The sequence below is a fragment of the Schistocerca serialis genome, chromosome 4, assembly GCF_023864345.2.
Source record: "Schistocerca serialis cubense isolate TAMUIC-IGC-003099 chromosome 4, iqSchSeri2.2, whole genome shotgun sequence".
NCBI lineage: Eukaryota > Metazoa > Arthropoda > Insecta > Orthoptera > Acrididae > Schistocerca > Schistocerca serialis.
In genome coordinates this window covers 660956429-660974546 of record NC_064641.1, presented here as the reverse complement: position 1 = coordinate 660974546, position 18118 = coordinate 660956429, and the positions used below count along the sequence as shown (strand labels likewise).

At 41.5% G+C, this 18118-nt stretch overlaps 1 protein-coding gene across 3 annotated transcripts in view; it reads right to left on the bottom strand.

Annotated features, from left to right (window-relative positions):
• Positions 1 to 18118, bottom strand: part of LOC126475529 (sialin-like) — a 93119-nt gene that overhangs the window by 22704 nt on the left and 52297 nt on the right. For all 3 annotated transcript variants that reach the window (XM_050103466.1, XM_050103465.1, XM_050103467.1), the window contains one exon: positions 8679 to 8811. In XM_050103466.1, coding sequence (XP_049959423.1) covers positions 8679 to 8811 — 133 coding nt within the window. The remainder of the gene's footprint in view (positions 1 to 8678; positions 8812 to 18118) is intronic.

Genomic DNA, 18118 nt, shown 5'->3' with positions numbered 1-18118 from the left:
GACAACTTCAGTTGACCACATAGATAATATTGTGAGGAGGGCGAGCCAAAGGTTGCGTTTCATTGGCAGGACACTTATGCAACAAGTCCACTAAAGAGACAGCTTACACGACACTCGTTCGTCCTGTGTTAGAATATTGCTGGGCGGTGTGGGATCCTTACCGGGTGGGATTGACGGAGGACATCGAAAGGGTGCAAAAAAGGGCAGCTCGTTTTGTATTATCACGTAATAGGGGAGAGAGTGTGGCAGATATGATACGCGAATTGGGATCGAAGTCATTACAGCAAAGACGTTTTTCGTCGCGGCGAGATCTATTTACGAAATTTCAGTCACCAACTTTCTCTTCCGAATGCGAAAATATTTTGTTGAGCCCAACCTACATAGGTAGGAATGATCATCAAAATAAAATAAGAAAAATCAGAGCTCGAACAGAAAGGTTTAGGTGTTCGTTTTTCCCGCACGCTGTTCGGGAGTGGAATGGTAGAGAGATAGTATGATTGTGGATCGATGAACCCTCTGCCAAGCACTTAAATGTGAATTGCAGAGTAGTCATGTAGGTGTAGAACCAATTTTTTCATTCTCATTGCAGTAATGAGTGCTATCGACAGGAGTTCTGAAATTGATTCCATACTTCCACATTTCCAGAAGGCTTTTGACACCGTTTCACACAAAGACTTCCAATTAAATTAAGTTTCTGTGGAGATGTGTAACTAGAATCTTAATCTCCTGTCTGAAAGATCATAGTGTGCAGTAACTGACGCAAAGTCATCGAGTAAAATAGAAGTGACGTCTGGCGTCGCGAGGGAGGTGTTATAGGCCCGATTTAAGAGACAATCTGACCAGCCCTCTTAGATTGTCTGCAGATGATGCTGGCATTTACAGTCTATTTAAGTCATCAGAAGATCAAAACTAATTGCAAAATGATTTACACAAATTATCTGTGTGATGTGAAAAGTAACAGTTGCCTCTAAATACGGAAATGTCTGAAGTCATCCATATGATTAAGAAAAGAAATAATCCACAATGGATAAAAGTCTTAAATTAAATTTTGGTTATACGATAAATCACACAAATTTAAAGGCTGTCAGTTCAACTAAATACTTTGGAACTACAATGCGAACACCTTAAACTGAGAGATCACGGTGATGTTATAAGGAAGGCAAACCAGAGACTGCGTTTTATTGGCACAACATTTAGAAGATGTGACAGAACTAATAAAAAGGCTGCCTACACTGTGCTGGTCCGTACTCTGCTGGAGTACTACTTTGCGTTATGGTATCATTACCAGGTAGATTGTGGAGAGACATCGAAAAAGCTCAAAGACGGGCAGCTCGTTTAGTATTATGGCGAATCAGGGGAAAGAATGTCAAAGGTGTGATAAGCAAGTTGAGGGTGGCAATCATTAAAAGAAAGGCGTTTCTCGTTGTGGCGAGATCTTTTACGAAATTCCAATCATTAACTTTCTTCTATGAATGTCAAAATATTTTATAGTCGCCAACCTACATAGGAAGAAATGATCATCTTAATAAAACTCTGCCAGGCGTCTAAGTGTGAATTGCAGAGAAATCATATAGATGTAGTAATGAACCATAGTTATAGTTACAATTTGTTTGTGTCAGAGGGGGACATCCAGTGATAACACACTCGACAAGGCACCCCACCCCGTGTGTGGGTGGCGGGGGCAACTTTACATACAACCTCCAACGGGAACCCCCGTTTTCCATTGCACATTACGATTCTACGGCAAAATCTACATACTTTTTGTCTGAAGCATTTTATTCGGTTCGCCACAGATGGCGCTGTAATCGGAGGAGTAGAAATGGGTACACAATCGTAATTTGCGACGTGCTACTCAATGGCCCTAATTGAAATGATCCTGATTTATGGAGAATGTACGAGAAATATTGAGGCTGCTGTTGCCTTATATGCCGAGTATTTCGAGAGAAAGCTCTCTCTCGTTCGTTCTTTTACAGGGTTGTGAACGCCTTTGTCTGTGATGGCAGAGTACAGACCATCAGAAGGAAACGAAGCAAACGTGTTACAGGAGAAGCTAATGAAATAGGTGTGCGCCACAACTCACAGACGAGCGCCCGGGAATTACACCGTGATTTCGACATGTCTGTTGGTAGTATTGTCACAATATTGCATCGTCCAATGCGTATAGTTTTCGAGATAATTCAGTGTTTTCAGTCAAAATGAACACCCTGGTCACCCAAAATGCAACTCCCTGAAGGGAGCATAAAAGTCACGTGAAATTTGCAGTATGCGTTTGCGGCAACGGCAGATGCACATGATTAGCACTTCGGCGCTGGCGCACAATACGGCGCCATTACTGCCCCTGCGAGCCCTATATAAAACGGGGAACAGATGGCCGTGTGGAATTGTTCTTTCGTGCTGTTGTTTTCTTAAGCAGCCTCAGTGCGCCTCGTAGAAGACAGCGAGCGTCTTTCGTAGTTCGACCGAGGAAGAGTAGTTGCCTATATGGACTGCGGACTATCCTTCAGAGAAATCGGCGATCCGTGTCGGACGGAACCAAGCGACTGTGTGCGGATCTGTAATCGCTGGATGCAGGAGGGAACGACGGATCGACGACGGGACCTATTGCACACACCTCGTTGCACCACTACACGGCCGGCCGTGGTGGCCGAACGGTTCTAGGCGCTTCAATCTGGAACCGCGCGACCGCTACGGTCGCAGGTTCGAATCCTGCTTCGGGCATGGATGTGTGTGATGTCCTTAGGTTATTTAGGTTTAAGTAGTTCTAAGTTTTAGGGGACTGATGTCCTCAGATGTTAAGTCTCATAGTGCTCAGAGCCATTTGAACCACTACACGTGACGAAAGGTATATTGTGCACATGGAAGTGATGGATCGCTTGCTACATCACGAACAAATTCCGTATGTTGAGCAACAAGCAGTGGTCGCACGTATCATTCGACGTCATTTGCAGCAGAGTGGAAGTGCAAGTGTCCATTGTTACCGGCAACGGTGTGACGAACGACGAACATGGATAACCCGAATGGATTGACATTGTCTTTATCGACGAGTCCCGATGCTGTCTGCCCACGACGATGGTCAGATTAGAGTCTGGAGACACCGCGGTGAGAGACTGTTGAACTATTGTCTTATGTATCACCCTACTGGCCCTGCACCCGTTTTATGGTTTGGGGTGGTATTGGACTCCATTCCCGCAACCCCTCGTACACATTGCAGCGTTACATCTCTGAAGTGTTGGAGCCTGTTGTCCTCTCATACCTTGCCGACAGCCACATTGCAACAGGGTTGTGTTCGACCACACGTGGCCCTCAATGTTCAAGAGTTCATCGTCGCCCATCACATTGCACTGCTCCCTTAACTTTCCTGTTCTCTCGATCTCTCGCCTGTCGAAAACGTCTGGTCGATGAATGTGGAACTACTGGCTAGGGATACACAACACACTGCCTTACCAGATCGACTTTGGCAATGTGTGGGAGCACTGTGGATTGTTATACCCCAACAACATATCAAGAGTCTCCTTGAGTCAATGCCGAGGCGTCCGCACCACGATGTTATTCATAATACACCACCGCCGACGCTGCTACAACGCCGGGTGCCGATCAGTCGCCACCGTGCTAGGTAAAAACACAGGTTGAGTGCTCAGTTCTTCACAGTTCTCATCCTTGCAAAGACATCTTGCTCTTTCCAAAGTTTTCCTTATCCTTCTGTCCTTATTATTAATCTCAGAGTGCATTTAAGTGTGTCCTTCAAGTCATTAGCGCTCTGGTGTCAGAAACAATGATTATTGTTCTCTTATCTGCCAGAGGGGCAGACCTTATTCTGAATGGCTGATTAAGTTTTGTGTAGGAGGTTCGCAAGAATCATGTGAGCCCACGCCTTTCCTGTATAGTTTTGTCAGTGATATACTTTCCACGTAATTCTCATCGGTTTTAAACAAACTGTTTGATTTCCTCATGTGTCTTCTTATTATGTTTTTTGATCCTGCTATCTTATGCTCCCTTATTTTCTAGTGAGTAATTAATCCAGTAACGCTCATATACTACGACAAAAACCCATGCCTGCAAGTAGGAGGTGTCAGCATTTTAGCAGATAACCATTGCTGCCAGATTTCCTAGCACTTAGTGAATCATAGCAGAAATCATTCAAACCAAGCAACAGTTCAACAACACAGCGCAAACAGATGTAAAGCATTGTGTGTAAACAGACGAAAAGACCCATTATTGTTTGATCAAACATTTGTCGAACCATCACTAGAAACAGTTACATCCCTTAAATAATTGGGAGAAAGTGTATTGTGGCGTCCCTTTTCTAGATTTACGTTTTTCTCTTGGTCTCCAGTCTTCTGATTGATGCGTCCCGCCACGACTTCCTCTCCTGTGACAACCTTTTCATTTCAGAGTAACAGTTGCAACTTACGTCTTCATTTATTTACCGGATCCAAATCTCTGTCTTCCTGAATAGTGTTTACCCTCTAGAGGTTCTTCGAGTAGCACGGAAGGTATTGCTGGGTGTTTTATGAATTATCAGATGTCCTATCATCCTGTCCCTTCTTCTTGTCAGTGTTTCCATTTGTTCCTTTCCCCGCCGATTCTACGGAGAACCTCCTCATTACTTATCTTGTAATTAATAAATGGACAAGGTGCCTAAGATAATCAAGTACCAGAGAAAAGAACTACAAGTTAACCAAAGACACGAAGCAGAAAACGTCATAATGTGCTTGAATTGTTTCTTTTGAAAAGGATAAATATGCTGAAACAATGTAAAATCGTTTACTCCTCCTCTAGCGATTCCTGTTGTGATTGTTACTCTTATTTCTCTTTATTGATTCATCTAAGTGTATTCAAGTTGAAAATATAATTTCAAAGAAAAGTATTACTTAGAGTCGTGTACATTATTTAGATATCCTGACTCACATCCCATTTTCATAAAATTAGTAAAAGTGGTCTTCAGCAATGTAATAATTGAAGCTATTGTGGGAGAAATTTCCTTCCGCCTTCACCGACAATTAGTCAAATTTATCTGCAAAACTGAATTGCATCTTTTTAAAATCATATTAAAGAAGTCCGATAATTGTTCTACAGGTGGTAATTTAAAAAAGGAATCCCAAAAGCCGAGGTTATTCGAAATTTGACTTGGAGTGTATCTGTTAGACACAAAAGTCAATAACTTTCATATTTAAATGTACGGAACTATAGTGTGGATGCTTTTAATAGTATTCAGACTTGGGAAAAATTTCCAGAGATCGTAGTTATACGTAAAACTGTTTTGTGCTTCACACAGGAAAGTGATATAACTGATCTTACAAAATGCATTGCACTGTGCTGTCTGTGATAATGATATTTATTCTGCTACCGATTTCGGTCTTAAACCAGTAGCAGAATAAATACGACTACCACAGACAGCACAGTGTAATGCATTTTGTAAAATTTGTACGTGCTGTTGACCAGCTCCTCAAAAAGATGTGATATAACTAAATAAAATGCCTACAGTCTCCCATCACGTAAAATACTTAAGAAGTAACAAAGTACAATAATTTTTTTTAATTTCATTTAGTGGAGCGACCATTTAAAACTAATCGTAGGAAAGCTAGATGCAAGGCACGATTTGATCCCTCAGATTTTCTTAGTACCATTGATTAATACTGTGTTTCCTGTGGTTCTGGTTGGAGTCCAGACGGTGAGTACACATAAAAGCAAAACTCGTAACACGAAACAAGACGGATGGTCGTCGAAAAACTGTGCAGAAAATGGAAGCAACAGCTCGGCAGAACGCCCGGCAGCTCACACGGCTTGACTGTCTGGAAGAATGCACAGGAAGTGATATCGTCCCTTGAAGGAGCTAGCGTACAAAGCCCTGTAACACGCCCGGGTGTACAACTGGCGGGAGACCTTTAAACTGCTCTCACATTGACCATGCGCCATGTCCACGCCACGTAGCCGATGTTCCAGCTGCCGTCGTATAATTTCTGCTCCACACTGCTGATGGCTTGCCTGAAATTATGTATATAAATATGCAAGCGGGTTTGGGGGAACCACTCAACACAACACTGCCCTACGTCTGGTCTGAACAGTTATATTCTGAGACGATAAGAAAATCGCAAGTTGCACTGTTTACACACTAAGTCACAGGTAGTGATGCCAGTTAACATTTATGCAGATTTGATGAGTGGCCATAATTATCATTCCCTTATTACTGTACAGTATTCTTGACGATGTTAATGTCTGTCACTATTGTACTTCACGCTGTCACACGTATTTCAGAGTCTTACTTCGGCCGAACCTTCGGTGATGTATACACAGGCAATGATGACCTTTATCTTTCCACAATTATCACTTGGACGAGCGTACGCGCAAACGACACGACGCGGGTGATTGTTGAGGATGCAGATGCCGAATGGTCGAACGAAAGTTCTTACGCTCGTCACGTACACACAGTTAGCGCTTCAACGATGAAAATTAATATTACGACGTTGTCAAACCTTATTTTCATGATTTAAAGAAGTATTCGTGATATTAAAAATGTAATTATAATTTTATTATTTTCATTTTTGTGCTCAGTGTATCAAAGACTTTCTAGTGCACGGAAGACATTAGCATTGTTTGTACTACGAAACTATATATGATTGTTAAGGGTTAAGCATGTAATAATTCGATGTAAGACATTTTGTTGACTCTGAATTTTGTTCTCGTACTGGTCGGTAGAGAAGGAAATGTTCCTTAATCGATGTGAAGGTATAACGGCTGTAAAAACGAGAGAGAGAGAGAGAAGGTAAATACAATTTATTCAAAACAAATATCTCGAAGGTGTAACGCTTTGTGATTTCCTACAACTAAAAATTGCAAGATCTAATCTGAGCCTGTCCTGAATAACAGCGAAGAACATTTATGTTATCATATATTTTCTTCGTTTGATCACGGTTGTGATTCGCATGTTTCTTTTTGTTACGCGACGTGTTATGAATATTTTCATTTTACGCGCAAAAGTGCACACAGCTTTAATCGAACCTGCGTCTTTCGGAAACGATAACTTTTAATCAGTACAATTACGCGAATACCGTCTAAATCGCGACCGTGATCGCAAAAGTGTTTCCTGGACCAAATAATTCTTATAAAATGTGTATTCTCCAAAACAAGCAGCATTGCACTATCGCTGGCTCGCAACACTCGAAAGAGTAAAATCAATGCTTAAATAAAATTGCCACCTTGTAATAATTATTATTATCCCATTAAATAAATAAATAGCAATTCAGTGGCTATACAATCAATAAACAGAGGGGGCAATTCAACAGGCAATGATGACCTTTGTCTTTCCACAATTATCACTTGGACGAGCGTACGCGCAACCGACACGACGCGGGTGATTGTTGAGGATGCGGATGCCGAATGGTCGAACGAAAGTTCTTACGCTCGTCACGTACACACAGATATCTGGTACCAGTCCTTCTTGACACTTGTAATAACATATCACTGTTCGTAAAAGTTAATTTACAGTTCGCAGTTCTCACTCGTACGTGCGTGCGCGCAACCGTCGCGACGCCGCTGATTATTGCTGGTGCGGAAACGTGATGACCGGAAAGCATCGCTCGCTACGAGACACTGAGCCACTGGCACTTGATTGCTCTCCTTTGCTGTAAATTATTTTACTGGTTCACATAAGTTTCATTCTGGGAGGCCAAACACGACGTGGATGATTGATATTGTACGACACGCAAACGGGCGGATACACAAATTTCTTATTGGCGGCATTGCTCATTTTTAATTACTTCTTTACGCACTTTCCAGTGAATCCACTTCCATATCTCATTACTTCACAATAATAGTACTTACTGGCCACACTTGAACCTCGATAATAATGCCTTTCCCATGCAGAACTTTCCACAACACAACATAGCAGCTCCCTCCCCCGTGGTCGACTCTGCAAATGCAGCCGCTCGCAAAGATACTCCACAACCACGCCAGCGATATGACAATATACTTACAGCCCGTTTGACCTATACTTTATTGAATGTCAGTCTGATAGTACTGATAGACGAAACATCCAATGAAGAGCAGCGTGTACTGGTACAGGTAGCTTGGTAAGCGGAAAAGCGCCACAGAGGTGCTCTTACAACTCTATTGGCAGACACTACAAGAGCGACGTCACACATAACGCTGTGCTTGACTATTAAAATTTCGAGAGTGTACGTTCCTAGCAGACAAGCAATATACTGATTTCTTCTAAGTGGATCTCGCGCAAAGACGATAAAGATAAAATTCGAGCGGAGCTCGTACAGAGGTTTATCATTAATCGTGCTTCCGCCACATCATTTGTGACGAGGGAAGACGTGACGGAAGCGGACAACCTACCCTCCGACACGCAGCATAAAGTATCTTGCCGAGTACATGTAATTGTATACATGTACCTTCAGCTTATTTCTCGCGATGTGTGTCTGGATGGTCAAGGGTCCAAAAGGCTCTCCAACGCCTGCGACACCCCGTTTTCGGAACGAAAGAGGGTAGCTGTTCGGTCGCTCATAAATGAGTGTTGCTGTACACTATTTCATTCAGGATAACTTAAAATTATGAAGCAAAACATTAATGCTGATATCTTGTCCATACTATTACACATCTCTGAATATAGCAATAAATAGATTATGGAGGTATGCTGTTTATGAAAATTTGAAATTTTTGCACACAGTACTTACCTAGCGCATTTATTATGCGGAAGGTCCAGATCTTGGATACAAATTCCTTTCGGAGCAGGAAATTGGTAAACCACACAAACGCCACACTTCCAGCTGCACCAGTCATGTGGGGAACGGCTGATATGATTCCATTCTTTAAAACAAAAATTTAAAAAAAGGCACATATGAAACCATTTATAACCCTATATCCAGAGAAAACTATTTTACCCCTTATATAATTTTCTTTTGGTCAGAAGCATTGATCCTCAGACAGAAGTAAATGTTTTATATACGGTGACCGTATGGTAGAAGCGTTTACGCTTGTGTGTGGTGCTGTACACTGGTTTTTCTTATATACATCAGGAGAAATACCTAGTTCTCGTTTTCCATTCACATTGTGCAGTTTGAATCATTACGAAATCAGTCACCATTTGTTCAAAAACGTCACATAGTTTATCATAACACCATTACCGTAGCTTACAACATGATTCGACATTGCACTATCAGTAACAAAGTGTGGGAGACATTGTTTAAGAGGTGTACTGCTGTCCAGTGATGACCTTTCAGGTTTTAAACTGCTGACAACTCAGTTGTGAATAAATAGTGTAATAGTAACTGCCACTTGCTACTTTAAATGAAATAAGTAATTACCGAGACTATTTTTCTACCTTTATGAAAATTCGCCCCGCAACCGTCGGAACACAGACATTTCCTCAGGGGCATAAGCCTGCTAATCAGCTGGTCTCGCCAGTAAAATATGCAAGCAGGTGAGACAATCGATTCAAGAATTTCAGAAGCGCAAGCAAAATCAACATCTAAGAAATTTAGTGAAGTGAGAATTTGCCACACATCCCCCCTCCCCCCCCCCCCCCCCCCCCCGATATAAGGAAGATAATCATGACTGTTAAAAGGTGATGATACCTCCAGTAAGATACTAATAATATGTAGCCCTTCAATTTGTTAATATTAATTCCAGGTATTTTCCCAGACATATTAAAATAATTATGCTTTTATTAGGCCTCCTTATAAGAAAGATGACTCCACATTTATAACTACCTGCCAGTCCTACCTTTTAAATCGATTTTCAAAATTTTTGAGAAGATAATATCCTCGAGGGTGGGGCCTGTGCAGTAATGGGACACTTGATTGATCACAGTTTGGATTTCAAAAGAGGTGCTCTGTTTAGGCTTCCACTGAGCGTATAACGAAATTGTTAAATGATAAATTATCCCCAGTGTGGTCTTCTGTGACTAATCAAAGATATTTAGTTGTGTCAGTTATAGTATTCTACTAGCGAAAGCAGATTTTTTGGGATACATGTCTCAGCACTTGCGTTATGCATGGTTCCATCATACGTCCATTGCTTTCCTTGCTTTGTGTTAATGAGCTACCATTTTAGTTGAATCATGAAGAAAAATTAGTCCTTTTGTAAACTATAAAAGAATTATTTGTGCAGACGATTAGAAAGCAATGACAGAGAAAATAGGAAACAGTAGTAAATTAATTGGTTTCACACGACTTGACTAGCTATAAATCTGAGAAAAACGAAGATCATTCAGTTTTGTACCTGCTATGAACTTAGTTTATCTACAAAAGTTATAAACAGGACAGAAATAATTTCGTGAGTGCACATACTGATAAAAACTTAACTAGGCAAAACCATGCAGTAAATCTGCTAAAACATTTACGTTCAGCTCATTTTAATATAAGAATAACTGTAAACTTTGGGGATGGGGAAACTGCTATAGTAACATAATTTGCATATATTCATTCACCCATGTCCTACAGGATACCATTCTGGGGTAATTTCTCGCTTAGGCCAAAATTATTCATCACATAAAAGAAAGTAATTAAAAATATACACTCACAGATAAAAAATCGCAACACCCGCAAGGAGTTGTGCGACTTAAACAAAAGTTGGCAGGCGTGTTTTAACATCTGAAGGATGATATCAATTCAAATTTCGTGCCAGTCGTATAAGAGTGGCGCTAGTAGTGCAACTAATGAGAATACAAAACAAGGTTGTAAGGCGTCCAGATTTTTTGGACTTTACATGACCTTGATCCATAATAACAATACGATACAGTATGACATCCTCAGAAAATAATAATTAAATTATATCAACAAAAAGCAATTTCAGTAATCTCATGTACCGAAAACTAAGAAAACAATATCTACCAATGTAAGAACAGGGGCATGCATAAGTAAGTAAACACAATTTGGAGATAAACCGAGCATGTGGTTAATGGCATTGGAAAACCCCACTTAACAAGAGAACGGAGAGCTTCAGCCAAAAAGGGATAAGGCCAGAACAATACATTATTCCTTTTAACTTAAATACGGCTGGGACCGAGGGTGAGTGGCTGGACAGCTTTAACAGGGCTAGGTGGCGACCCGGCAGGAAAAATAAAATTCACCTCTAACGAGATGGCGATTGGCTGAAGCCATACTGGGCGATGCAGACGCGACACGGTAGGGAGATCCCCATTACATAAAAGCATTTTGAGAACTAAAAATTCTAGAATATCTCTTGCCTTGCGGGGGACCACACAAGTGTGTGGAAAATAGCGAGGGCGTTGAGAGCTTTGCTTTTGCAAAAAGTGGGCGATATGCTTCACATATCGTGGTGACAAATAACAAAGAGGTAGTTAGTTATTCCTGCGGGAATTTTTGGAGGCAAAGAAATTGTGCACATTGCTCCAACCCTTAGCAAGTGTGCAATAGCTATTATTTTGACTAGGGAAAAATTAACGTTCTATGGAACACAGGAAAGTAGAGACTGAGTAAATTCAGTCAAGGCCACAGTAGGGAATTAGCGTTTCAGATCCAGCACGGAGACAACACTGTTGCTTGGTAAAGTACCATCGCGCATTAAACCACAGTAAATGTTGAGCCGAGATATTGCTCACTCCAACTTGCGTATACGTTGACCATTGAATATCAAAAGCTAGGATACTAACCAACCCTCACATTGAGTACATGACAGGTTTTCATTGGTTTAAAAAGTAAAATTATTCTCCACCAACTCAGTGTATTGACCAGCTACACCATCGTAGACGTAAATTAGCTGATGAAGATTTTTAATCATTCTTGCCTGTGATAAAAATTTTCATATGTAGAGATAATGAATTAATAATCGCCAATTCAATTTGTCCAAGAGTTAAATATTTCGTTACTGAGTGTTGGAAGTAATTGAACATGATTTTTGTGTATCACTTGACCCTTGAAAGCACAGTTGATAAATTAAATGTGGAATGAGAAAGGGAATAGCTGTTTTGTCCTTCTAGAATAGATCCCAAACTTTCACTTTTATTAATTTATGCATTCTACTTATGTGACAGCAGCATTTATAATTGACCTTACCGGGCCAAGTTCATAGTTATATAGAATGTCTGTTTAATACCCTGGGTGTGAGAAGAGAGTTCAGATGTTTTCTCCAATTTGCGCGCAATCACAAATTGCTATCCTACCAGGATTCGAAATTACAGCATTCTTATAGATTGAGGATTTGCTTTTGATAGGTACAAAGCACATAATCCTCCCAAACAATAAGCTGATGCAAAGTGAAAAAAATGCAAGTGTAGATAGAATTGTATTCGTGTATTTCTTATATGCTGGCGCAACACGTCGTTGAATTGGGTTGTGCTGAGTTCTGACTCAACTCCTGTAACCAAAAGACTATATAAAGGACGAGGAAACAGGTTCGATTATTGAATATAGGACCGTGGATGATATTTTGGGGTAGAATTAAGTCTCATGATAAGATGTTAACGCGGAGTCAGGTTCGGAAAATTTGCGACCAGCAACGCTGTGTGGAACGCTCAAAAAGACAGAAAATAATAGATTAAGACAAAAAGAAGTAATGGATGATATTGATAGGATCGAGTTCGGCACGCAACAGGTAGATCAGCGTGAACAACACGAGACAGAACACGTAGGAATACCGAATGAGACCGAAAATACAACACATGATGATCAGTATGGTCCGTACAATGGACGTGAGAACGGCGTTGCTAATGAATCAGACACTGAGTCTGTAGATAGTGAATTACAGCATATTGAACCAAACGTAATCATACTGGATCAGGCAGGTTTGCAATTGAATGAAAGAACGAGTGTTAGTGTTCCTACACTATCTTCGGAAGTGAAGGAAACGGTTCACAAGAAACGAGATAGGAAACAGTTACATCAGATGGCAACAGATGAAAATGATGTAGATGTAAAGGCCAACATATCTGGAATGTTGCAGCGTTTATTATAACAATCTCAGGAATCAGAAAAGCGTTTAGAAGGGCGCATAACACAAGGACAAAAAGAATTAAAACTGGGGCTGAAAGAAACTAAAAACGAAATACAAAAAACGCGTGATAATATTCAAGGCCAAATAGATCAAATGCGAACTGAAGCTAAAAAAGCGCAAATCACGCTTCAAACACTCGTTACAGGGCACAAACAATTGAGAACAGACAATGGCACTGACCAAACAGACATGATTACGTTGCGTGAAGTTACACAACAAACTGTCAAAAAGGTTAAATAACAAGTCGAAGCTTTTGCCATCAAAGCGACGACGAAAGCGAAACATGTTGTTGCTGAGACGACGTCTCACAAGAGAACGACAAAAGCAGCATTAAAGAAATTCGAGGCTCGTATTTTAAAAATACAAGAGAAAAACGGACATCAATTTCAACTACTGAGATCGGAATTTTTATGTTCGACCAAAAGTCGAGATGACGTAGAAAGCGTTAGTGAGGAGTCGCAGACGAAGACAGAATCAACTTTAGTGTCGGTGGATACTACTGTGAAGACTGCAAAATCAACAGTTGCCGATAATACGACAGAAAGGGTACGCGAAATTACGTGTGACATAAGACGGAAAGGCACATGTGGATGCCAGTACGAAACCGCAAACCACGAACTGGAAATTCCATGCCATTGCCTTCATTCTACATGTTCCGCAATGTGCGGTGTCAAAGGTGTTCAGTACGTAGAGCAGAACAAGGTGGAATTGCCACGTGGTATTTCGGATAGTCCATGGCTAATAATAAGACATCATCAGCGATTTTAAGCTGATGCCATATCAAAAAGATGAACGTCATTCTAGGTTTGTGCCATTAGGCAGGTGCTCAAGCTAACGCCGCAGCACAATAGACAAAGCACCCTGTGAATTGGAATGCGCGCCTCATAATGTGGCCGTGTGAGAAAGGTTGCAGGGACGTGCGCCTCGGTTCTGTCATCGCAGTGTGTCTCCAACCGACCGAAAGTGGGCAAGCAATGTTGACATCCACTTACGAACAAATTAAAGAACTTGACCAGCGCTTCGGATGAAAATTGATCCCCGCGCATCGACCACCTTACCCCGCACAGACTAACGGACCGCGGCTTTTTTTCATTGCTTCTTCGCACGCTGTAGTTAGGAATTCGTCGGTGCAGCGTCGGTGACTGTAACGTTCGGCAAAACATAGCGCTTAGTGGCTGCGTCACAGGGCACGTGGGAAAATGTGCCTGCGTTTGAAGACTACATTGTGGACCTATAACGTATCTCGTAACAGTTTCTAAGGAATGACACCCATCGTTGCAGTCTCTGTGCTGCATAATCGGGAAGTTTAGGAGAGGATCGAATAGCAAAACGAGGGGCTTGTGATTAGCATATTACGCTTTGCACACTAGAGACATGCATGAAACTTCTTGACGCTGTGTAGAAGGCCAATGACTTTCTTCATTTGCAAGTAATTTCACCGTGCCATTTATAACGTTTTTGACGTAAACTAAATGGATTGTTCTGCGTCGCCAGCACATTGTCGCATAATAGTGCACCACTGCTGAAACGTGAGCCATTGGTGGCCAGCGTCAAGCGTTTGCCTGGCTTGGGTGTTACTAAACAAGGGACCGAGTGACTCCACTTTTTATGTTGCAAGAAAGCTTTCTGCCATGTCTCTGACCATAGGAATTTAACTCCATTTTTACATAACCGATTAAGCGAGTAGCAGATTTGGGACACGATGGAAATGGATTTTGCGTAATGATAAACTTTGTCCAAGAATGACTGCAGTTCTTTGAAGTTCTTGGGAGCTGGTAAGTAACTGATTGCATTCACATGATACTGTGTGAGCGTAAGTCCGTCATTTTTAATATAAGCCTAGGTACTTTATACTTGGCTCAAAGAAACTACTCTTGTCGAGCTGATAACCCATACAATGAGCTTGAAACCGCTCAGACAAAATCTGCAGATCTTGCAGGTGCTGTTCCTACGTGGATTCGATAATTAGCTAGTAATATAAATAGTTAACACAACTGGGGATACCTTGGATGAGTTGCTCTACCGCAGGAAGAACTGGGAGCCCAAGAATGATAATCTGTTATAACAACATAGACCGAAAGACGTATTAATTACTGAAAGCTGTTTCTTCCTGTCATCTACAGCTGCTTCATTATAGGCATTAGTGGGATCTATTTTAGAAAGATATTGGCTCCCCGCCAATTTTTCCAACAACTGCTCTGGCCAAGGAAATGGATACATAACTACATTAGATTCAGCATTAATGGTAGATTTGAAAATCACAGCATATTCTAATCGCTCCTTTTGGCTTCTTTTCTACTTCCAAGCGCATTAAACTTGTGTTAGACTATACTAGGGATATTACTCCTATGTACTGTAATCCACAAAGCGCTGCTTTGTTGATAGTGCATGATGAGACCCACTGGGTGAGCTCTACAAAACTTACGCACTGCTGAGTGCTTTAAAGATACGTTGGCTTAAAACCCTGTTGGACAACAACCTTATGTAGGTTAAAATAATTGCATATTCTGGGCTCGTAAGGTATCAAGTTTTTTGAATGAAACCACAGTCGTGTCCAGATTCACTTAGTCTTTTACATGGAAAACAAAAACAGCAGAAATGTATATTCTAAAAATGTTTACTACTAACGCGGTTAGTTATCGAGCAACAATTTATATCTACTTAAATTGGGCTATGACGTGACGTCACTACAGGGTGTACATACAGCAGCTGTGGTAAGCCGATGCACCAGTATGTCTCTGCATTAATCAGAAACACAGCTTCTCCTGTTTCCATTTGCAGCAACAGGTTCTGCTGGCCCTCTGTTGCTCTGTTGGCATTGTTAAGGTAGCGCGCACCGCACGGACGGCTGTCGTCGTTGCTGCCCGGCGACCAAGGCAGACACCTGCTAGACGCACCAGTTTGCGGCATGAGAAACAGGTCATTTCGTACCTTCAGTGATCTTCACACAACTAATTGCACTAACATTTCCGGAACTATTAGACGATGACGTGGAGATAATTTTTGTACGAGCATCCGATCGCCTTCCGGCATGCGTAAGGCGAAAGAATGCGCTTCTGTTGCTGCGCGTCTGTGAACGATGAGGGTGGCGGATCGCTAAGAATTGTATACCGCCTCATAGGACAACCGGACGATTGGGTGCCTGATAAGCCGGATGATGGTGTTGAGTGGCTGCCATGAGTTGTCGAACACAACGTCGACTGCTACCATGAAATAAGTTGACATGGATAATATTGTAAAATATAGCTTGCACTGATGCGGTTACTTCGTGTACCTAGTCATTTTTAAGGGCTGGATGTATGACTAAAGCCTTTGTATTAACTTCTCTCTATTAGGAGTTAGACATACGCTCTAATAAAGAAAAGCAGGGGTGCCACGAAGGAATTATATGAATGGGATGGAAATCAGTAGATGTGACGTACATGTATAGACCGACAAATGATTATAAATTCATAAAAATTGCATAATTTATTCAGATACGACAAATTGAGCAAGTTCGTAACGGGTTGGTCCAACTCTGGCCCTTATACAAACCTGCTGTTGACAGAGTTGGATATCGTGCTGAGGTATATTGCACCAAGTTCTGTCCAATTAGAGAGTTAGATCGTCAAAATCCCGAAATGGTTGGTTCATGACACCAACTACAAATTTTATCTATTTATCTTGTATCCTCTTACGGTCAGTGATCTTCGAGATCTTCCTGTACACCACAGTATCATCAGGAAACATACATTTGTTATCACTCACGCTAGTTGTGACATAGAACCCGGTGGAAAAAAGAGGTGGTCGATGACGATGGGGTTTACGAAGTGAACAGTTGGCCAGAGGCAAAGTCCAGAGCATAGCGAAAGTTGTCATGCCCATAGGAAGAACTATCCATGGAGCGATCCAAATCGAAAAATGTAAACAAGGGCGAGGCTAATCACTCTACTATCAATGGCGCACATTGAGGGAGTCAGATAATAATGAAGAATTAAGGGAAAAGTGTGGGTTCACTGTACTTACTAGTACTAGATGTAGCGTCCATGAACGGGCCAACATGACACACGAGAGGCTGCGGAGGTCCCTGCAACTGTGCTCTGAAGCTTGAGTTAGGTATGACTTTTCCTCTAAGTCGATACTTAGGCTGGGCGGGGAATCATCATCCGGCGGTGATGCATCATGTCATCCAACATGGCATTTGCCAAATGCCGTGCGCAATATAACAAACGTATCATTAAAGTTAAGGATAATGCATCCCCACTCTGGGGTTTTGGTATTATAGTTGCACCCGCACTCTCGGATATATCCTGTTGTAGATGCGTTCCACTCTCTAGAGCACATGGATTAGTGTCTATTTGTTCTTACGACATTCGCCATACATGTGATAGGAGGTTGGTCTGGAGAAAAAATGGTCCGCTCTGGGAACCAATCAACCCCTCCACACACCCCCTCCCAGATATCCTCCCCCCCCCCCTCCCCAAGGAACAAATCCACCCCCAGACATATTACAACCCCTGAAAACCTTTTTTACGTATTACATGTATGCTGTTCAGCCACATGATATTATTGTTTCCCAGGAATTTTGGCCTCATGAACTGTAAGATCCATGTGTGCAACACCATCCAGCTAAGAGAGTTCACTGCGCTGGATAAGTGAGGTTAACTTGTAAAAAGATGTTTTGATTTAAATGTAAATGATGTTTTGATTTAAGCGTCACCCCGATCAGTCGAAAAATCACTTGCATTCTTTTATATCTCTATCTATGTCCAGGACATATTCGCCTTTTTTGTGCTATGATAGGAACGGTTTTCATCCTGCTTCCCAAGTTTTACTCTACCATAATTCTGACATTAGAGCGCCATAGGTTGGCAACCGACGTAGATTTTTGCTGACTCTGACCACGGCTGTTCTTGTATAGGATTTTTTTATTGTCTTTCGAATCATGTTGCTTGTATCGGGGCAAAGGAGGAAGCTTTCACAAAACAACCGGACGATCATTAATTACATGTATTTGTCTACGTTCTTACAATATTTGAACCGATTCGCACAAGTTTGAAACATAGAGGTGCCGTGTATAATAAAAAAACTCACAAAATATGTGTTTTTTGTATGTAATATTCGAACGAAGCTAGATTTTTGAAAGTTGACAGCAGCTCGTGGTCTGGTGCTTAGTGTTACT